At 47.4% G+C, this 26,637-nt stretch overlaps 1 protein-coding gene across 1 annotated transcript in view; it reads left to right on the forward strand.

Annotated features, from left to right (window-relative positions):
- Positions 1-26,637, forward strand: part of MAN1C1 (mannosidase alpha class 1C member 1) — a 62,878-nt gene that overhangs the window by 19,912 nt on the left and 16,329 nt on the right. Inside the window, exons 3-5 of the mRNA XM_027705944.1 lie at positions 21,592-21,707; positions 23,811-23,891; positions 26,080-26,174. Of these exons, the coding sequence (XP_027561745.1) occupies positions 21,592-21,707; positions 23,811-23,891; positions 26,080-26,174 (292 nt within the window). The remainder of the gene's footprint in view (positions 1-21,591; positions 21,708-23,810; positions 23,892-26,079; positions 26,175-26,637) is intronic.

Here is a 26,637-nt window from a genome sequence, read left to right on the forward strand (position 1 = left end):
GCAATTTCATTGAATTTTTTAAAGGTCACATGTCAGTTCCTCTCTCTGCAATGCGGAGAGGAGTCTGGAACAGCTTTGATCTCCTTCCTCTCTCCACTTGTATGAAGCAAGACTTTGAACCCATCTCCTAGAGGTGACCTACCCATGTGCCTGGGGCTGGGAATCTCATTCCTGCAGGCATCTCTCAGCCCCGGCCTGTATCACCTCTCTGTGCAGATCCAGCACCAAATGTGTCTGCAAACAGTGCTAAACTGAAAGTGTCTTTATTAAAACATGAAGCCAGTCCAAGCCTGACAATGGTGCTATTTGTCTGAGCTTGTAGACATCAGGACCTGACCAAACTGAGCATTTTCTCACCCGTTTCTCCACTGTGGAGCGAGATGTGAATTCCATGAAATATTGAGTGAATCAATATTAAAAGCTCCTTACACTGTGTGCTCACTGGCTGGTATAATTTCACTCTTTAGCAGATTACCTCTTTTTGTGTGAGCCACTTACATAATTTCAGTGCTGTTCCCCTGCTCCTTCTGGTGGGATACTTGTTGACTTCTTGGGGTACTTTTTGATGCTTTGGGATATAAATCATCTTTTTCTCTTTTTGCACTCAAAGCATTTCCCTGCTCTGTTCACTCTGCCCCTGCTTGGCCTTGTGTCACAGGTTATGCCATGGTGAGACCAGCAGAATCTGCCTGAGCAGCACTTTCCCACCCATCCTTAGGGAATTCTTGCTGAGCAGGGGTCTCTCAGCTCCTTGCAGAGATTATCTCCTGGAGTTTCCTCACCCAGATTACAGTGGAATAGAGTTCTTTAGTGGGCAAATTATCTGTGAGTTTATTTCCTCAGGGCAAAGGGATAGGACTGATGGTATGAAGAACACTCCCATTTCCTGTTTTGCACTCTGTAGGTGTCCCAGTCTTTCCCTACATGAGGCACATGACGTGGAGATCTTTCAGAGTGGGTGTGGAGATCCTCTGCTTTGTGTGGAGGCTGAGTTCAGCCTCCTGCAGAGACCTCCTTAGCTCTGGGGGGCCGGGAGATGTGTGTGAAAGGGAAGGTTTGAAGGTAGAAATGAGTCAGGTGTCTTCTGACACCATCAGCCTGGGGAAGAGAAGCTTCAGGGTGACCTGGTTGTGGCTTTCCAGTACCTGAAGGGGCTAAAAGAAAGATGGAGGGAGACTATTTGCAAGGGCCTGGAGTGCCAGGACAAGAGGGAATGGCTTCACACTGACAGAGAGTAGGTTTAGGTGGATATTAGGAAAAAATTCTTTGCTGTGAGGGTGGAGAGGCCCTGGCAAAGGTTACCCAGAGAAGCTGTGGCTGCCCCATCCCTGGAAGCTCTTTAGTTCCTCAGGATACCAGAGGGTTAACTCACATCTTATTGTGCAATACTGGCCTGCAAGAAAGCCACGTTAATGGCTGTGGGATATCTGGAGGAAGCAGTGTTGGAAGTGGGCTGAAAGTGTGTATGACAGCCTTGCTTTGTCAGGAGCTTTGATTCGGGTTGGTTTGTCCTTTTTTCTTGTTTCTCTTTCAACCCCCTCCAGCAACACCCAGGTTTCTTACTTGAGAATTAAGTTCAGCACTAAGTTAAGCATTTTGCAGCCTTTCCATTCTGGCAAGCTTGTCAAAATTCCTCAAGGAGCACGCCAGTAAACAGACAAAAATATTGAAAGCTTTAAAATGCATTTATCATGCTAAAACAATTGACAGTACTTATGCTTGTTTGTGGCGTGCCTGTGAGCACTCTCAAGGAAAATGCTTTGGAGCACAAGGATTTGCAGACAATTGCAGAAAAGAAGCTACATGGTACATTTCAGCCTTTTAATAGGCTTTTCCTCCTTTTAACTGTGGCTGGTAAAGAAGGGAAGCATTAGGCAATCCCTTGCTGCGGCCCTCTATCCCTCTTGCCTTCAGAGATTTTAGAAATTAGGACAGGGCACTGTTGCCCTTCATTGTTGCCCATTGCCCCTGCTGTCACATCTTGCATCTTTTTATTCCTAACTGCAGATTTAATGGAGGCCAGTTGGGTGCTCTCCAGGCTGGAGATGTCAATATTAAGCTGAGATTTCTCTGCAGCTGCTGCTTGCATGTGGGAGGGAAGGAACCTCTTTGGGGCTATTTTCGCGCGTGTTTGTGTGCATGAGAAGCAATCAAGTTCTTGAAGGGTGATACATTTTGCTGTTGTGGATGTGATGCTCACTTGTAGCCTTTAGTTTAGCATCTCGCCCTGGGGGAAGCGGGGGAGCTGCTCTGTATCAAATATTCTCTCTCTAATCAAAGTAGAAATAAAAATAAACATTCACCTTCTGCTCCTACGTAGCATCCTGCTTCTCCTGACAGCCGTCAGCAGAATCCCTTCCCAACGTTCTTCCTGCCCAGGTGGCAGGAAAATCACTGGCAGGAAAACTCTTGCATCCCAAAATCAGTCAATCTCCTTGCTCCTCTGCCTTGGAAGGTGGCAGCTCACCTGGAAATTCAACTTGCCCACTCCCCAAATAATTTCTAGGCTGCTACACCCACCGCAGGCAGCATCCCACTCCCTTGGACTTTGATCTGGTGACTTGGTCCTTACGTTCCTGCTTGTGATTGATGTTCTCCAGATCCTATTTCTAGGGCATCCATTTCATCAAGACTCTCCCACGTTCTGGACGTAGTTTATTTGTACAGAACTCCTCTGATTGCTGTCATTTATAATCACTGCAGCTCGAGAGCCCTTTCCTCAAACCCACAAGCTGTGCTTCTTTCACGAGCATTAATTATTCATCTGTGATGCTTGTGATAAGATGGGCCCTGCAGTGGGTAAACATGTTTTACACTTTCAGATGTGGGATGATTTGCCTGGAAAATGTGCCGTGGAAATGGGCAAAGCACTCTGCCAGGGGTGGAAGGATGATCCCTTGCTGGAATAAAACCTGCACCACAAGGTTCCAGTGGGGTTGGCTGCACAACTGGGGCTTTTCAGAACTGCCTGCAAGGTTTCCCTCTGCACTTAAGGTAACTCAAGGGAAACCTGCAGAATATCAGGCCACTGTTTGAATCAGTTTTTAAGGCAGATTTAAGGAAAATGACACCACTGAGCTCGTGGCTGAGGGTGAGGCTGGAGATCTGCAGGCACTTATGATGCTCCCAGTGCTGATCTAGTTATTTTAACCCCTCTTAACCATCTCAGCATTCCTGCCTTCAGTGCTGCAAGCATTGAATTTACTGATGTTTGCAGAGCATGTGGAATCCCTGGGAGCAGGGCTGCTGGAGAGGGCAGCAGTGTTGTGTAGCACAGCCCTTGAACTGCACCTGTCACTGGGATATCCAGCAGCAGAGAGCTGAATTGTTATTCTGCCCGCTCCCCAGGTCTGTCATAGCCACTTATTTCTCTGACAAAATGTTTTTAAAATCCTGTTAGCTTTACAGAGTTTCTCTAGCTATGGGAGAGCGAGCTGGCATCTATTGCTGCTCAGGCATCAGCTGAATTGTCAGTTCCATTTTGATTGCACAGTCTTTTAACAATGATAAGGTAAGAAGCCCGATTTTCAGATATCTCCTGAAGTGTGCAGTGCTGGCAGCAGAAGAGAATCCTTCTTTGACTTATAACCTGAGCCAATTTGCTCTGAAATCAGTGACAGAAAGTAAATATGGAGCCTTGGTGTGCTGTCAGACATTTTTCACCACCTAAATGCACGTTGGTATATTAATTTTAGTTTAAAAATAGCAATCCTTAACTAGGTTTCCCCTCTTGCTTCCTCTTTCCCCACTTGAAATCACACCTAAAATTATGAATTGCCTCGTTGCAGCCATTGCTTCTCTCAGCATATGCTGAATTTATGCAACATTGTGAGGCTCTGTAGCTTTATCTGATGTGAATCCATGTGACAACTGTCACATCCAGGGCACATCCAGGTCACCACGACCGGATGGCAAAGCTCTGGCAGCAGCTGGATCTAAAAGGTGAGAGGTGTGTTTAGACCTCACCCTTGAGCAGGGCTCTTGTGTTGCTCCACGTTTGTTTGCTTGGTCACAGGACACAGGGACATAGATCTGCACAGGGTGGAGAAATTCTTGGAAAAATCCATGGCTGTGTTTGTGTACTCGGCTCAGACTGTGGCCTGAGCTGTCCCAACAGTTTGTTTGGAAGACAGGAGGTCATTGGTCTCAGCTGCCTGGAAATGGTGCTGTTTTGGCTCTCCAGCATAAAAAAAAGGGGGTTGAAATGGCTGGGGAAGCAAAGCAGTGACCACATGGACACACAGAGAGGCCTCTGGAAAATTGTCCTGAGACCCAGAGCCCTTCAGGTTTCTTCTCCCTGGCAAATCCCACCAGGCCTTGTCACTGCACTGTGACACTGTGACCTGCCAGGCTCAGATCTGGATGGGGATTCAAGGAACATCTTCCCACTGGATTTAACACCACCAAGCTCCTGTCACAGCCAGCTTTTACCAGCAGCTGCTCTGTGACTGTCACCTCAGGTGCTGGGCCCAACTGGACCCAAAAAGCTCCACATCCCAGGATTAGTGCCTTCAACCATCCAGTCTTGCCAGCTGAGCCAAACATTTTCCAAACAGCTGCTTCCTTCACCACTGATTTATCTAGGAAACCATGGAGCAGGCAGGAAGTGTTCCCACCTCAATTAGAAGCAACAGGAGTTGATGTATGAATACATAACACAGGAAAGGTAATTGGATGAAAATATTAATTCAGCCACATTCCAACTACCAGAAGGAAATGGTAACCTCCAATTGTGCTGCACTTTTTCTGTCTATAAGTCTCTTACCCTGGGATCACAAAATTACAAAACCCTGGAGTGTCCTTTTATGTGATTAAAATAATAATAATAATAATAATCGCTCTCTTAATTTGTATGCTGAATTATTCCTGCTGTCTATTGCACATGACATTTCATGGTTGGCTCCGTGGGCTCTTTAAAGAGAAAAATATATTGTAATGAAGATATTGCTGGAACTCTGTTGCTCCCTGGCATCATCATCTTTCTAGGGGGTTTTTTGTGTATAATGTTGCCCAGTTGAACGTTATTTTCAGGAGGGTGTTTTGAGTTGACTTTGGCTTTTGCTGTCACTGAAATCCGTAGCAACAAACTTATTTCCTGTCAGCAGGAAGCAGCGAATCAGGATATCCTCCAAATACCAACCTCATCAGGGACTGGCTGTGTGATGCATGTTGGAGCTGACATTAATCCCTGTTGGGGTTTTTTTTTTTTCCTTGTTTTGACCTGCCAGAGATCACTCCTTGCAGACCCCAAGGTTGCCATTAATACTTCAGGAGACTTGTTCCCACTCTGCCCTCACCTTGGGTCATGCTGGGAGCGGTGGCTTCCACTAAATGTGCTGTTCCAAGCATTAGCTCAAACATCAGGGCTCCGCTGAACCCTGAACCTCACACAGAGATTTAAGCTTATTACAGTGGCTCAGCTGACAGGGAGCAACTTGTCAGCTTGAAATACTCATTTCTAAAGTTTAAACAGGAAAAACTCGGTGTCTCACAGGGTGGCCTGTGGCCTTCTGCAAACACCTTTGCCACCAAACCCTTGTTCTGGGGCTGAGCAGAGCAGCAGTTATGGAAAAAACTTCATTTGAACAGAACAGATTCATCTCCCTTCAGCTGAGATTTGCATCTTAGAAAAGAAATAACCCAGGGAGGAGAATGGAGTGGAGAACAGCCTTGGCTTGAGCTGCAGAGCCCAGATGCACGTTCAGGGTCTCTCTGTTTGTGTTCAGCCCTGGAGATGCGAGGGCAGCTGCGAAGGTTGGACAGCGTGGTTTGGTCTGGGTTTGTCCTTAGCAGGAAGCTGGGCAAGCTTCACGTTATCTCCATGCAAACCCATTAATCATCCTGGCTTCCTCATGAGCTTCATGAACTTTCCATTGACCCTGAACACAGTTTTGAGCTTAATGAGGCCTAAAAAGTGGGAGAGAGTGTCTTGGGATTTGTCAGAACTGCTGTGCGCAGCAAAATGGAGGAGAAGGAAGCAAAACAAAAAATAGAAAAACAACCACTAAAGTAGCAAATGAAAGCAGAAAAAGAGATAAAATTGTGTTGAATTGTGACTGGAGAGTGTTCTGTGAGGCCTCTTTAAGTTGCTGAGGAGTGGAACGTGCAGTGGCGTGGAGGAAGCCACACGTGAGCAGCCCCGTTACCAGGCACACAGGGAACAATCAGGCTGTAGCTGTTTTTTTTATCCCTCTTTTTCAGATTCTGAGGGCTGTATTTCAAAATACAGTGAGCTCGTCTTTAAGATTATTTTTTCTCCTTTTTTAAAAATTTTTCTCCTTAAGCACCCCGTTATGGATGTTGTCTGTGCCTCATTCCGGACACTAATTATGCGGAAATAATTGCCTAATCTTCAGCGATATTGAGCGTGTGATTAAAAGGCAGCCAGCTGAGAGTGGGTGGTGTTGGACTGCTCACAGATTCATCTCTGGATTACGGAGGCTTTGGTGGCAACTCCACAGTAAAAGCTGAGTTGGAGGCTTGGCACTTCCAACCGGCTTCAACAAACATCCGGCGTCTCCTCCAGGGACCTCGATGGCACCACTCGGTGTCGGGTTGGAGTCGTTGGACGGGGCTTGGAGCAACCTGGTCTAGTGAAAGGTGTCCCTGCCCATGGCAGGGGGGTGGAACAAGATGAGCTTTATGGTCCCTTCCAACCCAAACCATTCTGGGATTCTGTAGGGAGTTCAGTTCCAGACTGGGAGCTCCTGAGTGCACAGATGCCTCTGCCTTGGTCAGAACGTGTCTTTCGGGAGCGCTGAGGGCCAGTTGTCTCCTGGCCACCGTTTGCAATCAGATGCTTTACAGCATTTCCTGCCAGAATCACAGAATTGTTAAGGTTGGAAAAGACCTTGAAGATCATTAAGTTCAACTGTTGACCCAGCACTGCCAGCGTGTTCACCATTAACCACGTCCTCAGGTGCCACATCACACATTTTTGAACACTTGCAGGGATGGTGGTTCCACCACTGTCCTGGACAGCCTGTTCCAACTCTTCCTATGAAGAAATTTTCCCTAATATCCAATCTAAAACCTCACCTGGTGCAACTTGAGGCTGTTTCCTCTTCTCCTGTCACTTTTTCTCTGGGAGCACAGCCCGACCCCCAACTGGCTCCAACTTAATCTCAGGTGGAGGTTGCAGACACAAACCCACCTGCAGACAGGCACTACCACAAACTACATAAAAAAGCAGAGCAAGTTAAGAATATTTTAAAAATATACTTTTAGCCGTGCCTTTTAATGTTGGAAATATCTCGAGACTTCTGGGTTTCTTATCTTTATCCCTCTGTATTTAGCTTTCCCTTGTTTATTCAGAGGAGATGGGGAGCTAGAAACTGTGCAGCAAAAGAGCCACTTACTTTGGTTTTAATTCACTTGATTTCCACTCTTGAAACTTCTGAAGAGATTAGGCAGGTTCCGAACTGATTTTGCTGTGTTAGATTCCACATTTAGAACTTAACTGCTTTATCACATCATTTTGTGCTGCTGCTGAAGCTTTTTTCCACCCTCATTATGTATCTCATTGGATATTCATCTGGATTAGTGTTAGATTTTGACATTTTTCTATTCGACTACAGGAGATCACATTTCAAATGGCTCCTGCTACAGCATTTCCTTCCCTATAATTTCTCCAGGTACTTGTTTCTGATATTTTTTTTCATCTCCAGTGCCTTTTGGGGCCAGAGAAGTCCCTTATCTCACTTAATCAGTGGGTTTAACATCATCCCATAGGACGTCAACTTTCAGATTTGTCACTGGTTTCCAGGCTGGATCCGTGTGCTCTGAATGTTGTGGTAGGCATTTGTCATTCAAAGACCTTTATGCTTTTAAAAAACACTTTCTTTTAGCCTCTCAGGATTGTTCTTGTCTCTAGAGAGGATTTTTTGGAAGTTCAAGAAAATCCCTTAGCCTTTGCTTGAGGCATCCGTGTGAAAAACGTGGATGATTTTTTTCTTTTTTGGACTTACTAAAATTGTTCATCCTTCTTCTGATGTTTTATTCTCAAAAAAACCCACTGCACCCTAAGACACTTTATATGCAGCTCCCAAAAGAAAAAAAAAAAAGGGAGAAAAAGCTCAGTGCAGGAAAATGAAGGTGTTTCAAGAGGAAGTTCTAAAGGCAGAGGTTGTTTCCTGCGAATTTCAATATACCCAGAATATATTTCTCTGGTAGAAACACGCAATTAAGAACACCTAAGTTGGGCCTGTTTCTCACCATGGTGCTTTTATCTGAATTCATGATTACATTGGGATATCATTTCCTCACAGCTGGAAGCTGGGAAGGCACAGACTGTGTCAGTGCAGGATCACAGCATTCCAGTGATGGTCTCCACAGCCCTGCTTCCTCTGTTTCAACTTAACTTCCAAACTCCAGTCTGTGCTGTGTCCTGCAGGCAAGAGCAGATAATTCAGGATAATTCAGGAACAAAGAAACCGAGGTTCAAGTTTTCCCCGTGCATGAGTGCAGAGAGCTTTCATGGACTTCTCCAAGGCCTTCTTCAGGCATCTGGAAGTGGAAATCGCCTTCAGGCATTAAAATTAACACCTTTTGACTAGGCTAGAACGTTCCTTCTCTCTTGGCAGGCTCCATCCTGGTTGCTGTGGGAACGAGCATTTTTAATTTCCTGACTTGTGTGTACATCCCAAATTGTAACTGTGATGTTCCCTGTCACTAAGGTAGCTTTGGGGGTTTGAAGGGAACGGAGCCATCAGAAAGCATTTTATGTAGCACTTCCTTCTCTCGGAATCACTTTGTAGCATCTGCAAGGGGCAACTTCATGAGGCTTTTTGGAGACCTGCACTTCTCGTTCGCATTAGTGAGTAACAACAGAATACAAAAGTAACAGCGAGAAGTCATTTAGTCCTTCCCTTCCTAAGGCACCCTGAGGGCTCCCCATGTTGGGAAGTCGTGGCAGGCATTCTGCTTCAGTGCTTTACAGCTTTAAAGCCTGTACTGGTGTCTGACCCTGCTCTCCTGCGGAGAGTTAAGCCGTGACTTCTTGGCCTTTCCCCGTGGATGTGGAGAATGGTTTCCCCGTCTTATTCTTTGCAGCATCTCTCTGCGCCTTTGCAAAATGTTGTCAAGTTTCCCTCAGTCTCCTCCCCTCAAAGGGTGAGCAGCCCCAGACCTTCCCAGCTTTAATTGTAGGTCACATTCCGTGCCCTCCTGCTCACAGATGTTGCCTCCCTCTGGAGTCTCCCGATGAGCCAAACGCTGCCTGACGTGGGACCATGTGGAGAGCGGGGCCAGAGCCCTTTCCTGTGTGTGACACACGTTATTGCTCATCCTGGGGTGGGGTTTGCTCCTTTTTGCAACATTGCAACGGTGTTGATTTGAGCTGAATTCCTGATCCTCTGCAGCCTCGGTATCGTTTTCGGCCGAGTGCTGCTCGAACCATTTATTCCTTATGCTTCATGGTTCGTTGTGCTTCCCTCGGGCTGGAACGCGTTGTGTGTCCTTATTGAATTGCATCCCGCTTGTTTCAGACTATTTTCCCAATTTGCTGAGATTATTTTGATATCTAATCCTGTCAAGTAACATACTGGAGAGCATTTGGAGGCTTTCAGCCGGGGTCTTGTTGGTGTGACTTTAACAATATGGGAGAGAAAAGGAAGAACACGGACAGATGGTCCCAAGTGACAGAGTTACCACAGCTTAATGTGTTCCTGCTCATCGGCTGAGACATGGTAATGGACCATTTGCATTCTCCTGACCCACTGCATTCACAAATAAAATGCATTTAAATTCCTTCATCCTTGATTATTAGGGTTCCAAGCTCAGCTCGTGGAGTGCTCAGCAGTTGTCCAGACCAGCAGCTCCGCTCTGTTCCATGCTGAACAGCACAATTAATCCTATTAATTTATTTTGAGGCAAAGGACGGTTTCGTTCCTTTTATCTCTGAATTCTGCTCTTGCATCTGGGCTTGTGTTAAGGACCAGATCATTTCTGGGAACACACTCTGGGAGGGGATGTTTGCTCCTCTGGACTGTTGATAAAACCACGTCAGGGATGAGCGGTTTTATAACCCCAAACTGGAACGTGGTGTCTGTTCTGCAAAGCCCATCCAGAGCGGATCTGCTGAGGGAGAAACGCTGTCAGGAGTTACAGGCTGCATCTCTGCTGTGCTGTCATAACACATCTGCCACAGCACTTTTTGGGAAGTGTGTTTGGAAGATAGAAGGGCACCTTCTTTCTAATTATTGTAACGAAGTGCCTCTCCTTTGAATTCTAAGGTGAATTAGCAGTCTCTGCTCATTAACTGCTACCTGTGTCTCTCGGAGAACATGGATAATAGTTGCAGGTAGGACGTGTGTCTGTTTTAATGGGCCTGTTGGGGCCCCTCACATTAAATGATGCAAGTCCTCAAGGAGGTGTGTGAAGGAGCAATAAATAGTATATAATCAGATTACCTTTAACCACTCTAAAATTAATTTCAAGCATCCAGACCAGGAGGCACCGGCAGTATTTTGCCCCACCAGTATCGCTGCTGTTTTCTTCTGCTGAACCTTCTTGAACTGGTCCTCCCAGAATTGCTCCTTGCTTGTCAAATTACCCATCATTGTCAGAAGTGATTTCCTCTGCCTCACTGACATCTGAGCCCCCTTGCCCAAGAACAGGAGGAAACCTCTTTTCCCCAAGGAGCATTTGAATGATGATCGCTTCCCATTTTCTGCTGAGCTCTCTGTAGCCTGCCTGCAATAGAGCCTGTGTGTCATGGGAGACAGATTGGATACACGTGGAGAGTGGATTTGCAGTATCTCTGCTGTATCAGGGATTGTGTTCCTGAGGCTCAGTCAAACCAGCTTCCTCCTCTGTGACACTTTCAAATGGAGACAGTTTGATTTGAGCTCCAGGAGGTTTGGAGTCGTGCAGTGACGGGCCAGCGCCTGTTGTTGGAGGATCACTGAATGATGAAAGATGGTTGGAGAAACTGGGGAAAAGAGGATTAAACTGGGGGAGCTGCTGCCAAGTATTAAATGCTTAAGAATCAGTTGGCAATAGGTGCTTATCATATGTCTTCTTTCCCCTTCCTGAAGGAAGTAACTATCTGAAGGGCTGTAGCTGTGACAAGCAATTCATTTTTATGCTGAACACCTTTCTTCTCTTTTCTTTTTTTTCCCAGTGCATAATAAGAATATTGCTAACCTGTTCCCACCAGCCCACTCTCCTCCAGACTCTGCCTACTCTGCCACGTTCCTAAATGAGCACGAGCTCTCTTTTTCTGTCTCTCACCCATGACTGGTTCAGGGGAGAGCTGCCACCGCTGCCTCAGCCTGAACGACAGGCTTAATTCTTCAGGGGGAATTGATATTTGAAAAAACATGAGTGGTTTGTAATCCAAAAAGGCGATTTCTCCCCCAGCTGGAACATGTCCTGTATTAAATTCCATCAGAGCAGCCTAAAAGCCAACACTTCAAGATGCTCCTCTGTGGTGCCAGATTTACCCAGGAGCTGTGCAGGCCATATGCTGACACCGTGGTGTGGTGCAGGTGGAACTGGGATTCATTATCACTTCCCGGGAACTCGGAGTATCGCTCCTGTTGACAACGAAAAACAGACTGGGCTGTCTTGTGAGCCAGATGTTTGGGTGATTTCCCTAATGCCAGTGTTCAGAACTCCTTTCCTTTAGGTGGGAGGCTCATCCTGGTTTGGCAGGTGGATTTTTTTTCAAGGCTGTGTTACCTTTTAGTCTCTGCACGGTCTGATGTGCTGGAGGCTCTGCTTCTTCCAAACCACGTGCTCCAGGATTAGCTGCTCTCCTGTTCCTAAGTATCTCTCCAGGGAATGATCAGCACTTTGACCTTTCCTTAGGTGGAGCAAGTGTGACTTTATCCACCCTACAGTGGCACAGGACTAGGGTTTGAGTTGATTTAGGTGTGAAGCTTATGGAGTGGTGGTAACCTTGGCATGGTCTTGAGTGATGTCCTGTATGGAATTCTCATGGGTCCACTAAGTATTTCTTCTAGAAATACAGTTCACCTCTCCAGGTTCAGGGAATTGGTAGCTGGAGAGATTGGTAGCCCCTTGGTAGCCACCATCCTTCTGAGGAAGTCCCAGAAGTGTAGGTGTGCAGTGGTTTATTTGGAAAGCAAAGAAAAATGAGGTTGCTCCAAAGCTAATGGACTTTTTTTTTTCCCCCAGTCTGCAAGAGAATGTGCTGATAAAAAAAGAAATAGATCTAATTCTTGGACTGCTTCTCTGTCCCCTTCATCTCTCTCTTCTGCTGTCTTGTTGCTCAGGTGTAATTTGTTTAGTTTACCTTAAATAAAGGGAATGGAGTTGCTCTGTGTTACAGCTCTCAGGCTCACAAACAAAAACCTCAATAAATAAGACACAGTGGCAGGGTTGTAGCTCAAGTCTGGTGTTTCTGGCTTTGCAGGCTTCATCTGCAGTATGTAGGTACCTCTCACAGGCAGCTGAAGGACTGGGCTGTAATAGGATGATTGTGAAGACTTAACTGAGAAATTTTCTTCCTTTCTGAAAAGGCCTGTAACCCATTTCCTAAGTTTTATTTGTGTCAGCTGAACAAATAGTCCCAGCTCTGTCCTGGAGATCGCTGACAACTGGGTTGATCCTCCTCGTAATGTGAGCAGATTGAGTTTCTACTTGAGAGTATCAGCTGGAAGTGGAGTGTGTTTTCCAGTGCTGATTCTTGGTGCAAGGTGTCTGTGCTGGAGGGCAATTCTGATAGGAAAAGTTGAAAAAACAAACTGGTGGGAATGTTTCTGCACGGCCAACAGCACCATTCCAGAGGGAAGATGAATGGCTGGTGCTCGGGATGAACAGAGACAGAATCTCCAGGTCAGAGGATGGTGGATAAATTAATGGGATCAGTGGAGGTGGTGACACAGCAGCTGACACAGGGACAGGTCTGTGCACCAGGGGCTGTTTGTTTGGTGTCACAGGGGTTACCTGTGCTTTGCTGTCTGGTGACTCTTGTTCCTTGTCTTCCTGTAACTGGTGCTGAGAAGAGCAGGCGAAAACTTTGGTCACTGTGCTGCAGCGTTTCCCTGAATATGGATTTTAATACCTTCTCATTTCTCTAACCAGCACATTATCTTTATTTAAACCCTCTTTCCTTTCAAACTTGAAGGGAAATGCCTCCTGCCTTTTTGCTGGCAGAAGGAATTAAGGCCCAGAGTGGGCAGGGAGCTCTGGCCTAAGCCCAGGTCCTATCTCAGGAGTTCCAGACTCCCATCTCTCTGCCTGACCCGGAGTGCTCTGCAGAGGGGACTGACTGGCAAATCTCTGCTGCAAGGCAGATCTTTCAAGAAACTGTGCAGTGATTTTCACAGTTTACTTCGTTGCCAAGATAATTCTGAGCTGTGTAAAACGTCTCTGTGTAGATTTCTCCCAGAATTCGACAGTTTGCCACCACTCAGAAGCTGTGTGGTGACGTGGTCCCAGCCAGCTCCCAGGCTTCTAGCACAAATCCCTGGATAAATGTCAGAAGTTCAGGCTGGTCTCCAAGCACTGCCAGTGAGAAAAAGAACCAAAAAGAACAAGGAAAGCAGCAGTCGGGAGATGGTCGCTTTTCAAACTCCTGCTTTAACAAGGCACTGATTTTAATCAAAGCCAGACCAGCTGTTTGAAGCCTTCAGACCAGCAGAACCAGGCAAGGGCATCTCCATGGTTTTGGTTCTTCTTTGGGCCTGGCACCACCTGCACCCCAAGAGGTGAAGATAAATAACCAGTAACAACCGGAGCCTTTTGTGCCTCGACAGTTAACAAGTTCATCATGTTTCATAGAAACTGCATCCTAATTTTTATTCCAAACAAGATTTCAGCACTAATTTCTGTTTTGACAAATATGATTTGACATAAGAACAGTGGGAGTCAAGACCTTTCATTTTTGATCTGGGTTTACATTGCGCTGATCTAAATTCCTCCCCCTTCTGCTCTTGCCTTTCAATTGTAAACTCAGTTATTAAAGTTAGCAAAAAGCCATTTGAAACCCTCTGTTCTGTAGCATTTAAACAGTCCTGCTGTATGCAAGATTAAGTCTGATATCTTCCTAATGACTTGTGCTGCTCATTTGAAGCCTTGCACAATGCATTACTGTACAGATTGTTTAAATGGCTTTGTTGAAAAGGAAGGATTTGGTTTCTGTTCACTGGGTAACTTCATAAAGGATTGTTTGCCAAACGGCAGGGCCAGGCCCCCTGGGTCTGAGTCTCTGTGGCATTAAAGACGATATTCCCCAACCTTTTCTTGCTCCAGTGCTTTGGCACTGCCTGACTGGGTGTGTTGGTGAGGTCAGTTTGGGCTTACATCCATCTCTGGGGCAGACAATTCCCAGCAGTCACAGGGATACGTGGCTCTAAACACGGGTGATGTGGCACAAAGAACCTTCTGGGGGAAGGTGTCCCTGCCCATGGCAGGGGGTGGGAACTGGATGAGCCTCAAGGCCCTTTCCAACCCGAACCAGTCTGTGATTCCATGATTCTGTGAAAGAAGAATTTTCTTGGAGCTAAACCCTGGCATCAGGGAGGTAGTGCTGGAAAGCTGGTGAAGATACTCCCATCTCCTGCTGCTTGGGAATCCTTGCACCATGTCCAGCTTTCCAGAGGTGCATCTGGGAACGCTCTGAATTCATCCTTGCTCCTTGCACCTCGACAGCAAAGCTGGTGGGAGGTGAGACAGGGAGACTCCTGCGTGTGATGTGTGGGTCATTGCAAGGTCTCACCTGTGAGCCCTTGTGCTCCTTGGCTCCCCAGGCGTGGAATGTCAGGTGGATTCGGGAATGTCTGATGGAGTCAGGCAGCGCCGTTGCTGAAAGGCATTTCTCCTTCCTCAGGGAAAGGGCTATTACAGACCCCACTCTTAGCTACTTGTCTGCTGAAGCATCACTTTCATGGGGTTTTTTTAAGGCTCTCAAGGGACAGACTTGCAGCTGGGAGCCCTTCAAGTCTCATATCTGGCCTGTGATACTCCAAGCTGGCTATTTTGGGAGGAGGGGAGTGAGGGGAGGCGGCGCTCTCTGTCCCTCCTGTCACAGCTGCTCCACTTTGGAAAAATCAAACATTTGCTAAGCTCTGGAGGCTGAATGTGTCCTGGGGTTGGGCCACTTGTTTAGTTTGGGAGAAGCAGGTGCAGGTCTGTGTGCTAAGTCTGGGCTTGCACACGTAGATCCCCAGCCTGTGAATACCTCACCCCATGGAGGTATTTTATTTTGGGCAAAATTCCTTCCTAGAGCCTGACTGAGTAACTTCCCACAAAAAAAAAATTAAAACCCCAAAACCAAGGCAACAAAACAGGGCAAAAACCCCTCACAGCCACCACAAAACTGATTTTGACCAAGGGGTGCTCTTTGACCCTGAAAAGTGATGACCCTCAGGTAGGAATGGAGCTGGAAAAGCCAGAAGGAAGAGCAAGGGATTGATTCACCCGTGTGAGCTGCCATGGGGAGCATGCAGGGGTGTCCTGTGGGATTCTGGAGAGAGGTCCCAAAACCCAAGGTGCTGTACTGGCCATCCCTTCTGTTTGGCCTTGCTGCTCTGCATCCTGCTTAATACAAGCCCTGTGAGGTGGGTGAAGGTGAATGAATTGTGCTTTGTTACCGGTGAGTCACAACCATTGTCTCTTCTCCTGTCAGTGAGTCACTGTCAGCTCGTTGGAGCAGCCTGGAAGGATCTGATGGGGCTTTGTGTCCACGGCAGCTGCATGGGCTGAACTGAGGAGAAGGCAGGAGGCTGAGGCTCCAGGGCCCAAGGGGGTGACAGATCTCCTCTGTTAGGGGCAGCACTTTGGTGTTTGAACTGACAGAGCCAGGGAAGACAAACCATTTTCTGAGCACAGCAAAACCCACCATCTATTTCCTGATGCCAAGGGAACGCATTGAAAATATCCTGGATGCTCTTGCAAGTGCTCTGCAGTCTCTTTGTTCTTCATTTTTCTTTCTCTGTAATCCAGTTCTCTCCCTCTCCTTTTTCCTTCCCTGATTTTTGTCCTTTCCTTCCGTTCCCTGCTCACTCCTGAGTCATGGAGCTGCTGTTGAATCTCCCCAGCACTGTCCATCTCTGCTGGCTGTTGCTGCCCGTGGGTGCAGAGGGTGGAGGCCAAGGTTCTTTCAAGCTGAAGGTTCTGACCTTGGCTGCAAGAAGCTTTATGAAAAGTTGTGGCTTTCTCTGACGTGCCTATCTGCTGTTCTGTGTCACTCCCACAGAGACTGAAGGAGAGCTAAACCCAGGGTAGTGTCACAGTCTCCTGATAAAAGGCAATTCTTTGGTGTGAACTCTTTGTCTTTTGCCAATAGGTCACCTTACTTCCTAAAAATGCTGTCCTGGGCCCTTTCTAATGAGGGAGCTGGACTGTGCTGTGTGAGCAATGCCTGGATCAGTGTTCTGGCCCAGTGCAACCCATGGCCATCCCTTGCTGTTGGGGTGCAAAGCATCACAGTTGAATTTCACATGTGGATTTGGTGGCTCATGAAAGCTTCAGCAAGTCAGGGATATACTCTTAGTGCTCTACTAATGCAGTTTCTGTTGTGTACCTGGTGCTGGTGTGTTTGCTTGGCCTGTTTCTGCCTAAATTGGTGGGTTTGATTTGCAGATAATGGGTAGCTAAAAGGAAGTTCACTGGCAGAGCAGCAGTTGTGATTGTTACCATAGTTATACTTAGTCCCTGCTTGGTGCTGTGCAGTGCTTTTCAAGCCTTAATTATCCCTTTCATGTCTGGCAGGTGGCAGGGCAGGTACTCCCCTCCTCTGAGAGCCCTCGTGGCCTCCCTGTAAACCATACACGGAGAAGAAACTGCTCCCTGTTGTCTTCCACGCCCTGGGATGCTGGAGGAGAGCAGGGAGGGCCATGGGACATGTGCAGATGAGTGAATCTTGTGCTTGTGCCAGGGACCCCCATCTGTTACTCGTAGGTTCCCCTCTCACCTGACTTGGAGCTTTTCCCACCCTCTGGCTCATGATCCGGATCACACTTCTGTCACTTCTTGGCTCAGAGTCCATACAGATCTTCCTGTTGGGGTCAGAGGAGCCCCAGGCCACGGTGGCAGCTCTTCCCCTCTGCCCTGTGCTCTGCCAGGGGCTCCAAGAGGGTTGTCCCTCACCTGGCTGGCAGCTCCCTGGTGTCCTGGACTGGGCTGTAGCCTGGCAGACTTTTGTACCTGTTAGTCCCTTTGGTCATTGAGATTGGCATGTGTCTTCCAAAGTTTGTGTGTGTGTGTGTGTGTGTGTGTGTGTGTGTGTCCCCTGGCCCAGTGACACACGTTAAACCTCCTAATGAGCCTTTGGAATTGTGCTTTGTCTTATGAACTCTTGCTTCAAATGGCTCCTTAGAGCCCCCGAGCTATCAGGCATCAAGGACAGAAGAAGAGGATGAGCCCTTCTTATTCAGATTATGTACCCCAGAGCAGAACAAGCTGCTCTGGGCTTTATCTGGGGTTTGTAGAGATAGCACTGCCATTAATTCCCATGAAAGCCCTTCTGAAGCTCTGCTGCATGGAAGGTCTGTTCCTCCAGCCTGGCATTGGAGCACATTCCCACGGAGCCGTGGGGGCACGGTGTGAGTACAATGCCAGCTCCTCTCCGTGGAGGCTCCATTCAGCACCTTTCACAAGCATTCTGTTAATTAATGTAATGTTTGTTAGTGCTCTCTGTGGCAGTGCTCACTCCTCTGGGTGGGTGGGAGCAGGAACAGAGCGGCCTTGTTGCCTACACTTGTATCTCCATTCTTTTTGTGCACAAAAGAGCAAATGCAGGGTGGTACAGGCCCTCCTTCGGCTCAAGAAGAGATGAACCTTTGTCTTGCTTCCATGAGCTGCTGCTTCTCCTCTCCTGCTGTTCACTCACTGGTGGAACTCCAGGCAGAGGCCCTGCCCCTTGCTGTGACAAGAGCTGCTCTGAAGTCCTTCAGCTGGAAATGTCCCCAGACAAACATCCCTGAATTCCACCTGAGGTCCCAGTTCTTCTCCCCGGTCCCGGTGGAGGAGGATCATCCCATTCAGGATGACTGTGTGCTCTCACTGGACGGTGCAGGAGCTGGTGTGGATCCCAAAGCTGTGCCCCATAGACCCACCTTCCCTTTTGGGCATCAGCAGAGTGACTTTGCCTCTCCCAGGCGAGGTGTATCTCCACTCCAAGCCAGTTTTGGAGCAGGATTAGGGGGAGCTCTTCATAGCACACAGAGCCTTAGGTTTGTGGAGACAGATGGAATCTCAGACATGGAGTCCTGCTTAAAAGCCACTGCTCCCATCTCTGGGTACTTTCAGGAGCGTTTCTTCTGAGGGTTTCTTGGTTTCTGCTTTAAAACTCGAGTACAATGAGGCTGAAAACAGCAATTTAGAGAGGAGAGTGTCAGCAAGAGTCAGAAGTGACAGAGTGGGGTTTGCTTCCTTTTTCTTTTGAAGCTGCTTCCCCTTTGATTATATCCCTCACATGTGCAGGTTTGGAAAGGTGATGATTTCTAAATGAGCGTGTCAGGCAGGTGTCAGCACCTTTGCAGTGGGTGTGTATATATTGTAATGAACACACTGGGATGTGGACAGCACCATATTTTGACAGCTGAGTATAATCAGAGCTGCTGGACGTTGTGTCACGAGCTCTGTCGTGACCCGGTGAAGCGAAGACTGAGCAAGAAGGAAGGAAGATGCTCCTGTAGCAAAGTAGTAACAGGGTTGGGGACCTTCCTGGATGTCCTGGCAAGTGACAGACAGAGCCAAGTCCTGATGCCTGGTTTGCTCTGTGGTTTTTTATCCCTCTCATGAGGCCGAAGCTGAGGCGGCCGCTCTGGTGTTGCGATGGGCTTTGGGAGAGCCGGTCGTGCCTTTGCAGTGGCTTCAAAGCTGGTCAAGAAGAAAGGAAACATTGCCAAGACCCTTGTACAGAACACACAGTTCATCAGATACAGAGGGTTAGGGGAATATTTAAAGCAAATGTTTAAACTGACACAAAGACAAACCAGCAGGGAAGAGAGGTTTGCCCTCCACTTTGTCAAACACAGGGAGGAAAGCTGAGCAACTCCGAGCTCTGCCATAGCAGAGATCCAAGCATGTTCCCAATCCCCAATGCAATTCATGTATTTAAAGGCCTTACTTGCTAAAAACATAAAAGCCTCTGTCAATTCAATAATTTTTCACTTCAATTAATCATCCCAGAAAATTGTAAGTTTATTGTCCCTTTGTCTCTGTTTAGCTTGAGCAAATCCAACTTTTCTCATTGTCTCTCTGCAGATTATGAAAAGCTTTGTTGATTATATCATCAAATTAAATCGAGCCCATTAGTGTTGCTCTCAGAACATCACAGTAACAGGCTGTGCCTCAGGTGGCACTGCCCTTCCTTCTCTTTTTAAATGCTTTGCCTGTGTCCGTGTCGTGCCTCTCCTCGCTAATAGGAAAGTGTATAAAAATCTCATAATCATTAATATTGAAGGTCCATTAAGGTTGATAAAAGCAGCATTGCCTGCCATGGTGTTGTTTTTCCTGGTCAGTGCTTTTGGCAAGCACCCCAGACCCACATCAGCTCAGCTGTGTTTTAGGACCCACCAGTTGATCTAGTGACTGTTTGACTCCATCTCTCGCGCCCTCGGAGACGGCTCCGGTTAGAGGATCATTTCCCAAGCCTGTGGGAATAAATGGATTTCTAGAGGCTGTTTCAACTGCCTCCATCCTTTTCCACAGCTCCTGCTTTTGATGCAGACAGCATCCGAAAGGCAGCAATCTGTAGTTGAGCAGTAAAGTCTTGGTTGGGTTTTTATTAAAGCAATGATGTGCTGGCTGGCTGAGAAGTGTCAAAACTGCAATCTTGTAACATCAACAAAATAAGGCAGGATCCTTCCTTACGGGAGAGGAATGCTGAGAGCAGAAATGAGCCCGGCATGGAATTGTTGGATCTCAGCACTTCTCCTCTGGGGATAAGGCATGATGTTCATCAGACACAGTCGGGTTTTTTTTCCCTTAATAAGAAAAGACCAAAGGCTGAGGGTTCATGACACCTGATTCACCTTTGCCTTCCCCTCCCCTCTGCAGTAGTTCCCCAACAGTGCATCCAGCTGGGTTTTCCTCTCTTAAGCAGAACAGGAATTGAAGTGACACTGAAGGTATTACAGAAGTGCCAAACCAATCTGAGCATGCAATGAAAGGCCGGGGGCGCTGGGGGAATTTGGGATAGTAGTTTGAAGTCTGTTGGTGAGAAGAAGGGACTGACCTGAGCCAAACAGAAATAAGTCTCAGGAAAATCCCTGGGCATAGCAGTGTGTGAGAGTCTTTCTGCTGGAAAAGGAGATGATGGGGACAGAGCCGGTAGGAGCAGCTTCTCCTGCAGAAATGAAAGCTGAACTTCATCCAAATCTTTGCTGCCAGAGATTCTAAAAGGTCTGGCTGTCAGGGGGTGGGCAGGAATGTGGCTGCAGCTGAGCAGTGTGTGTGTGTGTGTGTGTGTGTGTGTTTGTGTGGGCCCAGCTCACTGATGGTGATACAGAGGCAGCTTCACGCCCGTGTCCCTGGTGCGTTACATCCACCGAGGGATGACTGATGATGATCCCAACCTGGAGTCCTCCACGTGAGGATTTGTGTTTGCTGAGTTACCCAGGAATGTGGTGGCCTTTGTAATTAAAGCACGAAGGGGTTTGAGTCACGATGTGCTTCGTTCCCTTTGCTGTCCCGTGCCAGGAATAATTTTAGGGAACCCAGACAGAAATAAAACTCCAGTGCTGAGGTGTTCCAAACCCAGGGTTGTTACATCTCTAATTCCTTTTCATCTCAGCTGCTGTGAGATTGTCTGCCTACACACCCTGCATTCTGCCTCACTAGGAGCTCTCCTGTGGTCCTTTTGCATAAGACAATGCTTGGCATGAAGTTTTTTACATGAATGACCTGGTTGGTCCAAGTACTTGGTTGGAATTTACTTCAGCCTCGTGTGTCCCATTGCCACCTGCTGGGGAATGGTGAGTGTGCTCACAGGGACTGTTCTGTTGGCCAAAGGAAGGGACTGGTCCCTAAAGTCACCCACTCTCTGCTCAGGGTTCACTGAGGTTGGTTTCTGGTCTCTCACCCTCCAGGGGTGGCTTTTGTCCTTTCTGTGGAGTGTTCTGTCCATATGCTGGTGTTGGGACACCCTGGGTCATGGCATGGTGCAACAGTATTTGTGCTCCAAAAAAACAACCCTGCATCAGGATAGGAGGATCAAGGTCCTGCCTTGGATGCTCTTGCACAATAAAAATACAGTTCAGTCACGTAGAAGAGGCTTGTGCTGGTAGCTGGGTTGGAAAGAGGTTGAAATTATGTTTACAGGTAAACAGAGATTAGGGCTGGAATTGCCCAACCACTTTGGCCAAGACAAGGCTGGAAAAAAGGCCAAGGCTTGCAGTTGTGACTGGTGGCTTCAAGCATGGGCCTTGAGCTGTTCCTTGGGGGAATTCTTTCAGAATTCCCCTTTGAAAATTGGGTCTCTCCAAATTTGGGTGGCAAAGCTCACTAGTCCTGGTAGAAGATCTCAGCCCAGGCCATGGCCTGTCTGGATCCCATCCAAACATCCCCAGTACTGGGGCTGGGAGCTGCTGCCTGTGCCAGCTCCCACAGGTGGATTTAGAGCTGAAGAGGATGGTGTGAGTGGAGCTTCATCACTCCCTTGTGTTTGTGATGCAGGAGGCCTTCGAGGAGCAACTGTGATCGATGCCTTAGATACCCTCTACATCATGGAACTCGAGGAGGAATTCCAAGAAGCCAAGAAGTGGGTGGAGAAGAGCTTTGACTTGAATGTGGTGAGTCACTTACTGGGAATGCCTGTCTGTGTCACCTGAACAGCCAGTTCTGATCCCAGCCTTCTCTAAGAATCCTTTGGGGAAGGGAACCATGAAGTCTGTGGGGGGAAGAAACCACTCAACTGATTGTTTTCTTTTTAAGGCCAGAGGGACTATGATGATTCACTCCCAGCCAGGGGCCACCAGATCAGACTCACCGTGTCTGGCTGAAAATAAGATTCAATGTTTAATGGTTTTGTGTTTTGGTCTGGGTTATGAAAACAGCTGTAATTATTAGACACTCCAAGGAAGTTTTGTTCATCAAAGAACAAGTTCTGTTTCATCTCAATTAAATGTCTGCCTGTGATAAGACAAAGTTTCTGTTTCAAATGCTGTAGATTAAGATTAAAACCACAGATCTCCTTGTCTGGGCCCTTTGTTGATGTGTCACTGCTGGGACTGGCTCAGTGGGACTGTGGCACCTTGGCAGCAGAGTGGGAGCAGAGGTTTGGAAGGAAGAGCACCTCTAAAAATGGCCAGAGGTGCTTCTCTCTGTGGCTTCTGAACCTCTCCTAGATACTTTGGGGAGCTGTGTTAGACGTGCTGGGGCTCTGGGTACAGCACATGCCCTGCAGTGCAGTCAGCTGCAGGATCCTGTCCCTTATCCATCCCTTGTCACAGCTCTGCCTTGGCCTCCAGGCCAGCTCTTGCATTTCTTGTGGCCCAGCTGATGGGATCTCATCAGTGGCACACAGAGAATGTTAAAACCAAAGTGCAGTTCAAACTTTTATTTGTTTAGTGCCAATCTAGTTGTTATGAAAGATGGTTCTCCCATGTGAACAATGCCTGCAGCTGCCTTTCTAGAAAAGCATCATTTGGGAGGGCATGACTGGCACTCGTGGATTCATAAAAGGCAGACCACATCTGATGAATTTGGTGAATGGTCTCACAGTCTGTTGCTGAATCAATAAACAAGGGACAATATCAACTGGGATATAATTTATCTGGATTTCATAAAAGCTTTTACTCTCGGCCTGCAGAGTAGATTGATCTGTAAAGACAAGAGTGAATGCTGTGGATTGATTGGTGGAGTCAGGGAGCACAGCACAGGGAGACAGGGAGGGGAATTAATTAAATATTGGCTCTGTACAAGGAACTCCAATAGTCCAGAGAAGCGAGACGGGAACTCCAAGGCCCACAAGCTCTGTTGGAAATCAGGTGCTGTGATCTGTCTCATGCAATTGCACTCATCATCTCCAGAAAGCACTTGCTGTGATTTGTGACCTGCAGGTATTTGCAAAGGGCAGGGTAGTGCAGAGGTTCAAGTGTCCCTCTGCTCACTCAGAGTGCTGTGTTGGTGGAAGATCTTTCTGGTTTTTGGCTTTGTGTGTTTGCGTGAGGGTAAGGAATCATTTATGGTGCAGATTCGACAGCCAGGAGCAGGTATTTTTTTGTAGGCCTTTTTGAATGCAATTGTTTTGACATTTGCTGATCATCAGCTGAATTGGCAGAGCAGGACTTGTTCCAGGTGAGTGGGTTCTTGAGGGATTCAGTGAACCACATCCACGTGTGTCTGCTCTGTGGGGTGTGGGGTGCACGAACACCACGCAGCCTGTCTGACCCTTAATATGACCAGGCTCTGGTCCTCTCTCAGCCTGCACACAGGTGAGTCCTTGAATGACTGAAAATATCTACTTAAAGGAAAGCAGGAATTGCATCACATCCCTCTGATGCAGTGCCCTCTTCACGAGAAAATGGAGAAAGTATTTTTTTCCATGGGGCTTCACAGTTTCCTCGTCAAATAAAAACACTTCAAGGGGTAAATTTTTATCTTAAACTGACTCACAGCTCTTTGCAAGGCCTAAGCCAAGAAAGGGCTGGCTGGACAACACATCTGGCTGACTTAGGTATTGTCATAAATGGGGCAATTTGGGAGTTTTTCTTCCCTTCAGACTCCACCTGTCACTGTGGAGCAAATAAAGCGCTGTGAGATCTTGGGCAAAAAGCTGTGCTACATGTGGGTGGGGACTGGGAGACTGAGGGATCTGCCTACAATCTGTTCCCCCCTGGCTGCCAGTTGCCTGTGCAGATTTTGCAGTCAAGTGTATCCTCCTGTTCTTTCAGAATGGAGAAGCATCCTTGTTCGAGGTGAACATCCGCTACATCGGAGGGCTGCTGGCCACGTACTACTTGACTGGAGAAGAGGTTTGTATCAGCAGCTCTTTGTGCCTCACACAGTCCCCTGTAATGAACTGAAAGGGTTCTCCAGCAGCTTTTCTCTGAGCATCAGATAATCCCTCCATAACAACAGGCTAAACCTATCCTTTTTGTGAATATGGAAATGCCACTAATGTTCTTTTAATTAAGCCTCGCATAATTACCTTGCACACACCGGGCACGGCTCATTTGCAAAGATCTTTTCTCCTGTGGGCAATTCTAGCAAGACACGTTTCCAGCTGGACACATTGCTCCCCAGGGAAATGCCGTTTTCAGGGATCTTTGTCTTTGTACTTGTTCCTTTCTGTTCTAAAGGGGCAGTGAGATTTCATCAAACATCATTCCAGGTTCTGCCTCGGGCTAAGGAGGGCAACTGCTGAGGGGCAGGTGCTCCAGACTGTGCCTGGACAGTCTCTCTCTAGCAGTAGTTTCTGAGATGAAGTGCCCTGGGATACAGGGAAGGAGGTTGGCAAACTGTTCCTTGAACACCTTCTGGTGGAAGGGGGTTGGAACTTCCTTGAGGTCCCTTCGAGCCCAAACCAGTGTCAGATTCTATGTCCTGCCAACTCCTGTGACAGTGGTACAGCTCCACAAAACGTCCCCTTGCCCTGCAGGTGTGTGCTGGGTGTCCCAGCCCCTCCTGTACCGTGGTGGAGCAGCCTTTTGATGGATGCTCCATCCCCCTGGAGTCCTGGATAAAGCAAGAGGCTCTCACTTCCCTTCTTTCTCTCCAGCCTGGCAGAGGCCAGGGCTTAATGCCATAATCTGTTTTATAATGTGGCTGGGCTGGAATTTTACAGCTGGCTGTGGAGAGATGAAGAGATTATTCCTTTGCCCTGGAAGTCTTTGGTGAGCAGAAACTCTGATTCAGGGGGGAGTTTTGTGAGTGAAGGAACTGGAGGACTGGCTCTAAATGACAGCTGGGTCCTGTCCACCATAGCAGGGTGGGATGGCTCCTCACTGCAGAGTGACACCATTGATCCGAGGAGGAGTCACAGGAGCAGCTCTGTTACTTTAGTTGCATTTTAAATGAGTGCCAGGAATGACTTCTCTCTGTGATTTCCCTCCGGGGAAAACTCTCAAAGACTCAGTGCCCTGACTTGGAGTCTGTCTCAGTGACAACTTCAACAGGTTTCAGATCAACAGAGCAAAAAAGAAACCACATTAAACCATAAAACTCCAGCAGTGACCTCTTGAAGTCCAGTCAGCAGCGATGCTCAGCAGCCAGGGCAGTGCCTGTCATTTACCCAGTCAGTGTCACTGGGCTGAAAGGCAAAAATCAAGGCCCTGTCTCTTGCTTCCCCTTCTGAACCAACCCCCTTTTTCCTTGTGAGTGTATCAAAGGTCTGCAAGCCCACAGGAGAGCTCAGGTTTCCTCAGTGCTGTATTTTTAGAGCAATAAATTCCTGCCTTCTGAGCACTACTACAACAGGGCTAGAGGTAAAAGGTTTGTGTTTTATCTCCTAAGTCACTTACAGGCTTCCCTTGATCAGGACTAATCTCTGGAGCAAAGATAAGTGCTTGTATCAGTTTGTCCCAAAATAATTGTGCATGGTTGCCCTGTGCTGCAAGCCACCATAAGCTGTAATTTGACTTGAAGGCCCCAAACTGAGGCATTAAAAATGGAAAAGGAGCAGCTTAGCCATGAAACCATGAATCCCTCTTGGAAAAGAGTTGCAAGTGAAAGATTGTTCTTTGGAAATCAAGGTTTTTACAACAGGAGATGACACAAGCTGGACAAACCCATGTTGTAAATCTTCACCCTAGAAAGATTTCTTTTGATTTTAATTCAGTCATTTCACCTCTGCCACCCTGGGAAAGGGAAGAATTTGTCCCCAAAGAGTATCCTTGGGATCAGTTCAGATCATAGGGATTTACTGCCAAAGTATTGGGGTTGTTGTGAGCTCTGGCTGCTCTTGTCCAGGCTGAGGGTTTGGCAGGGGACTGGGCACAGGTTTAGTGTAGATTTTAGAGGAAATTCAGAGAGATACCAAAATTCAGTGTGACTCTTGGTTCAGATCTGTCAGTGGAACCAGGGCAGCAGCACACCTGAAACAGGGGATTCCTGCAGTTTTTTATGCTGGTGTGCTTGAAAAAGCAGATCTGAAAGAATCCCGCGTGACTCTTATTCACAAGGAATCATTCAAACACTTATCCTCTCTTCTTCTTTTAACAGGTGTTCAAGAGTAAAGCTCTGGAACTTGGAGAGAAACTTTTGCCAGCTTTTAACACCCCCACTGGAATCCCACGTGGCGTCATAAATCTGGGCAGGCAAGACACACACGTCCTTACAGACCATGTCCCTTTAGTGCTGAGCGTTTGTAAAAACCCAGGGCTCGAGCAGGAACAGCAGCAGTTCCTCAGAGGTGCCCCCTTCTAGTGCAGATTCTTCGAGGTCATTTGTTTTGCCAACTCAAACCCAAGAGGTGCCTTGGCAGAGATTGCAGGTGACTCAAGTCAAACCCAGCTGTGTTTTATTAATTTTGGGCTGTCCACAGTTTCTCTCCCTCTACCTCTTGGCAGGGCTCCCTGCTGCAATAGCATTTTCCTCACTCTCATTTTCTTTGAAAGGTTGTTTTGTAGTCTGCACGCAGCGTGGATTTTTGCAGTGTGCCCAACTAGATGCATGTGAATTTATCCAGGCTTCATGCTTGGCAAAAGTGGGAAAGGGGGTGGATGGGACTGGCTGACAGTTTTGCTGCTGGAAAGAGGGGAAAATACAGATCCTCTGGTG

This window comes from Neopelma chrysocephalum, unplaced genomic scaffold (assembly GCF_003984885.1).
Source record: "Neopelma chrysocephalum unplaced genomic scaffold, ASM398488v2 Primary Assembly neopelma1_361, whole genome shotgun sequence".
In the NCBI taxonomy this organism is placed as follows: Eukaryota; Metazoa; Chordata; class Aves; order Passeriformes; family Pipridae; genus Neopelma; species Neopelma chrysocephalum.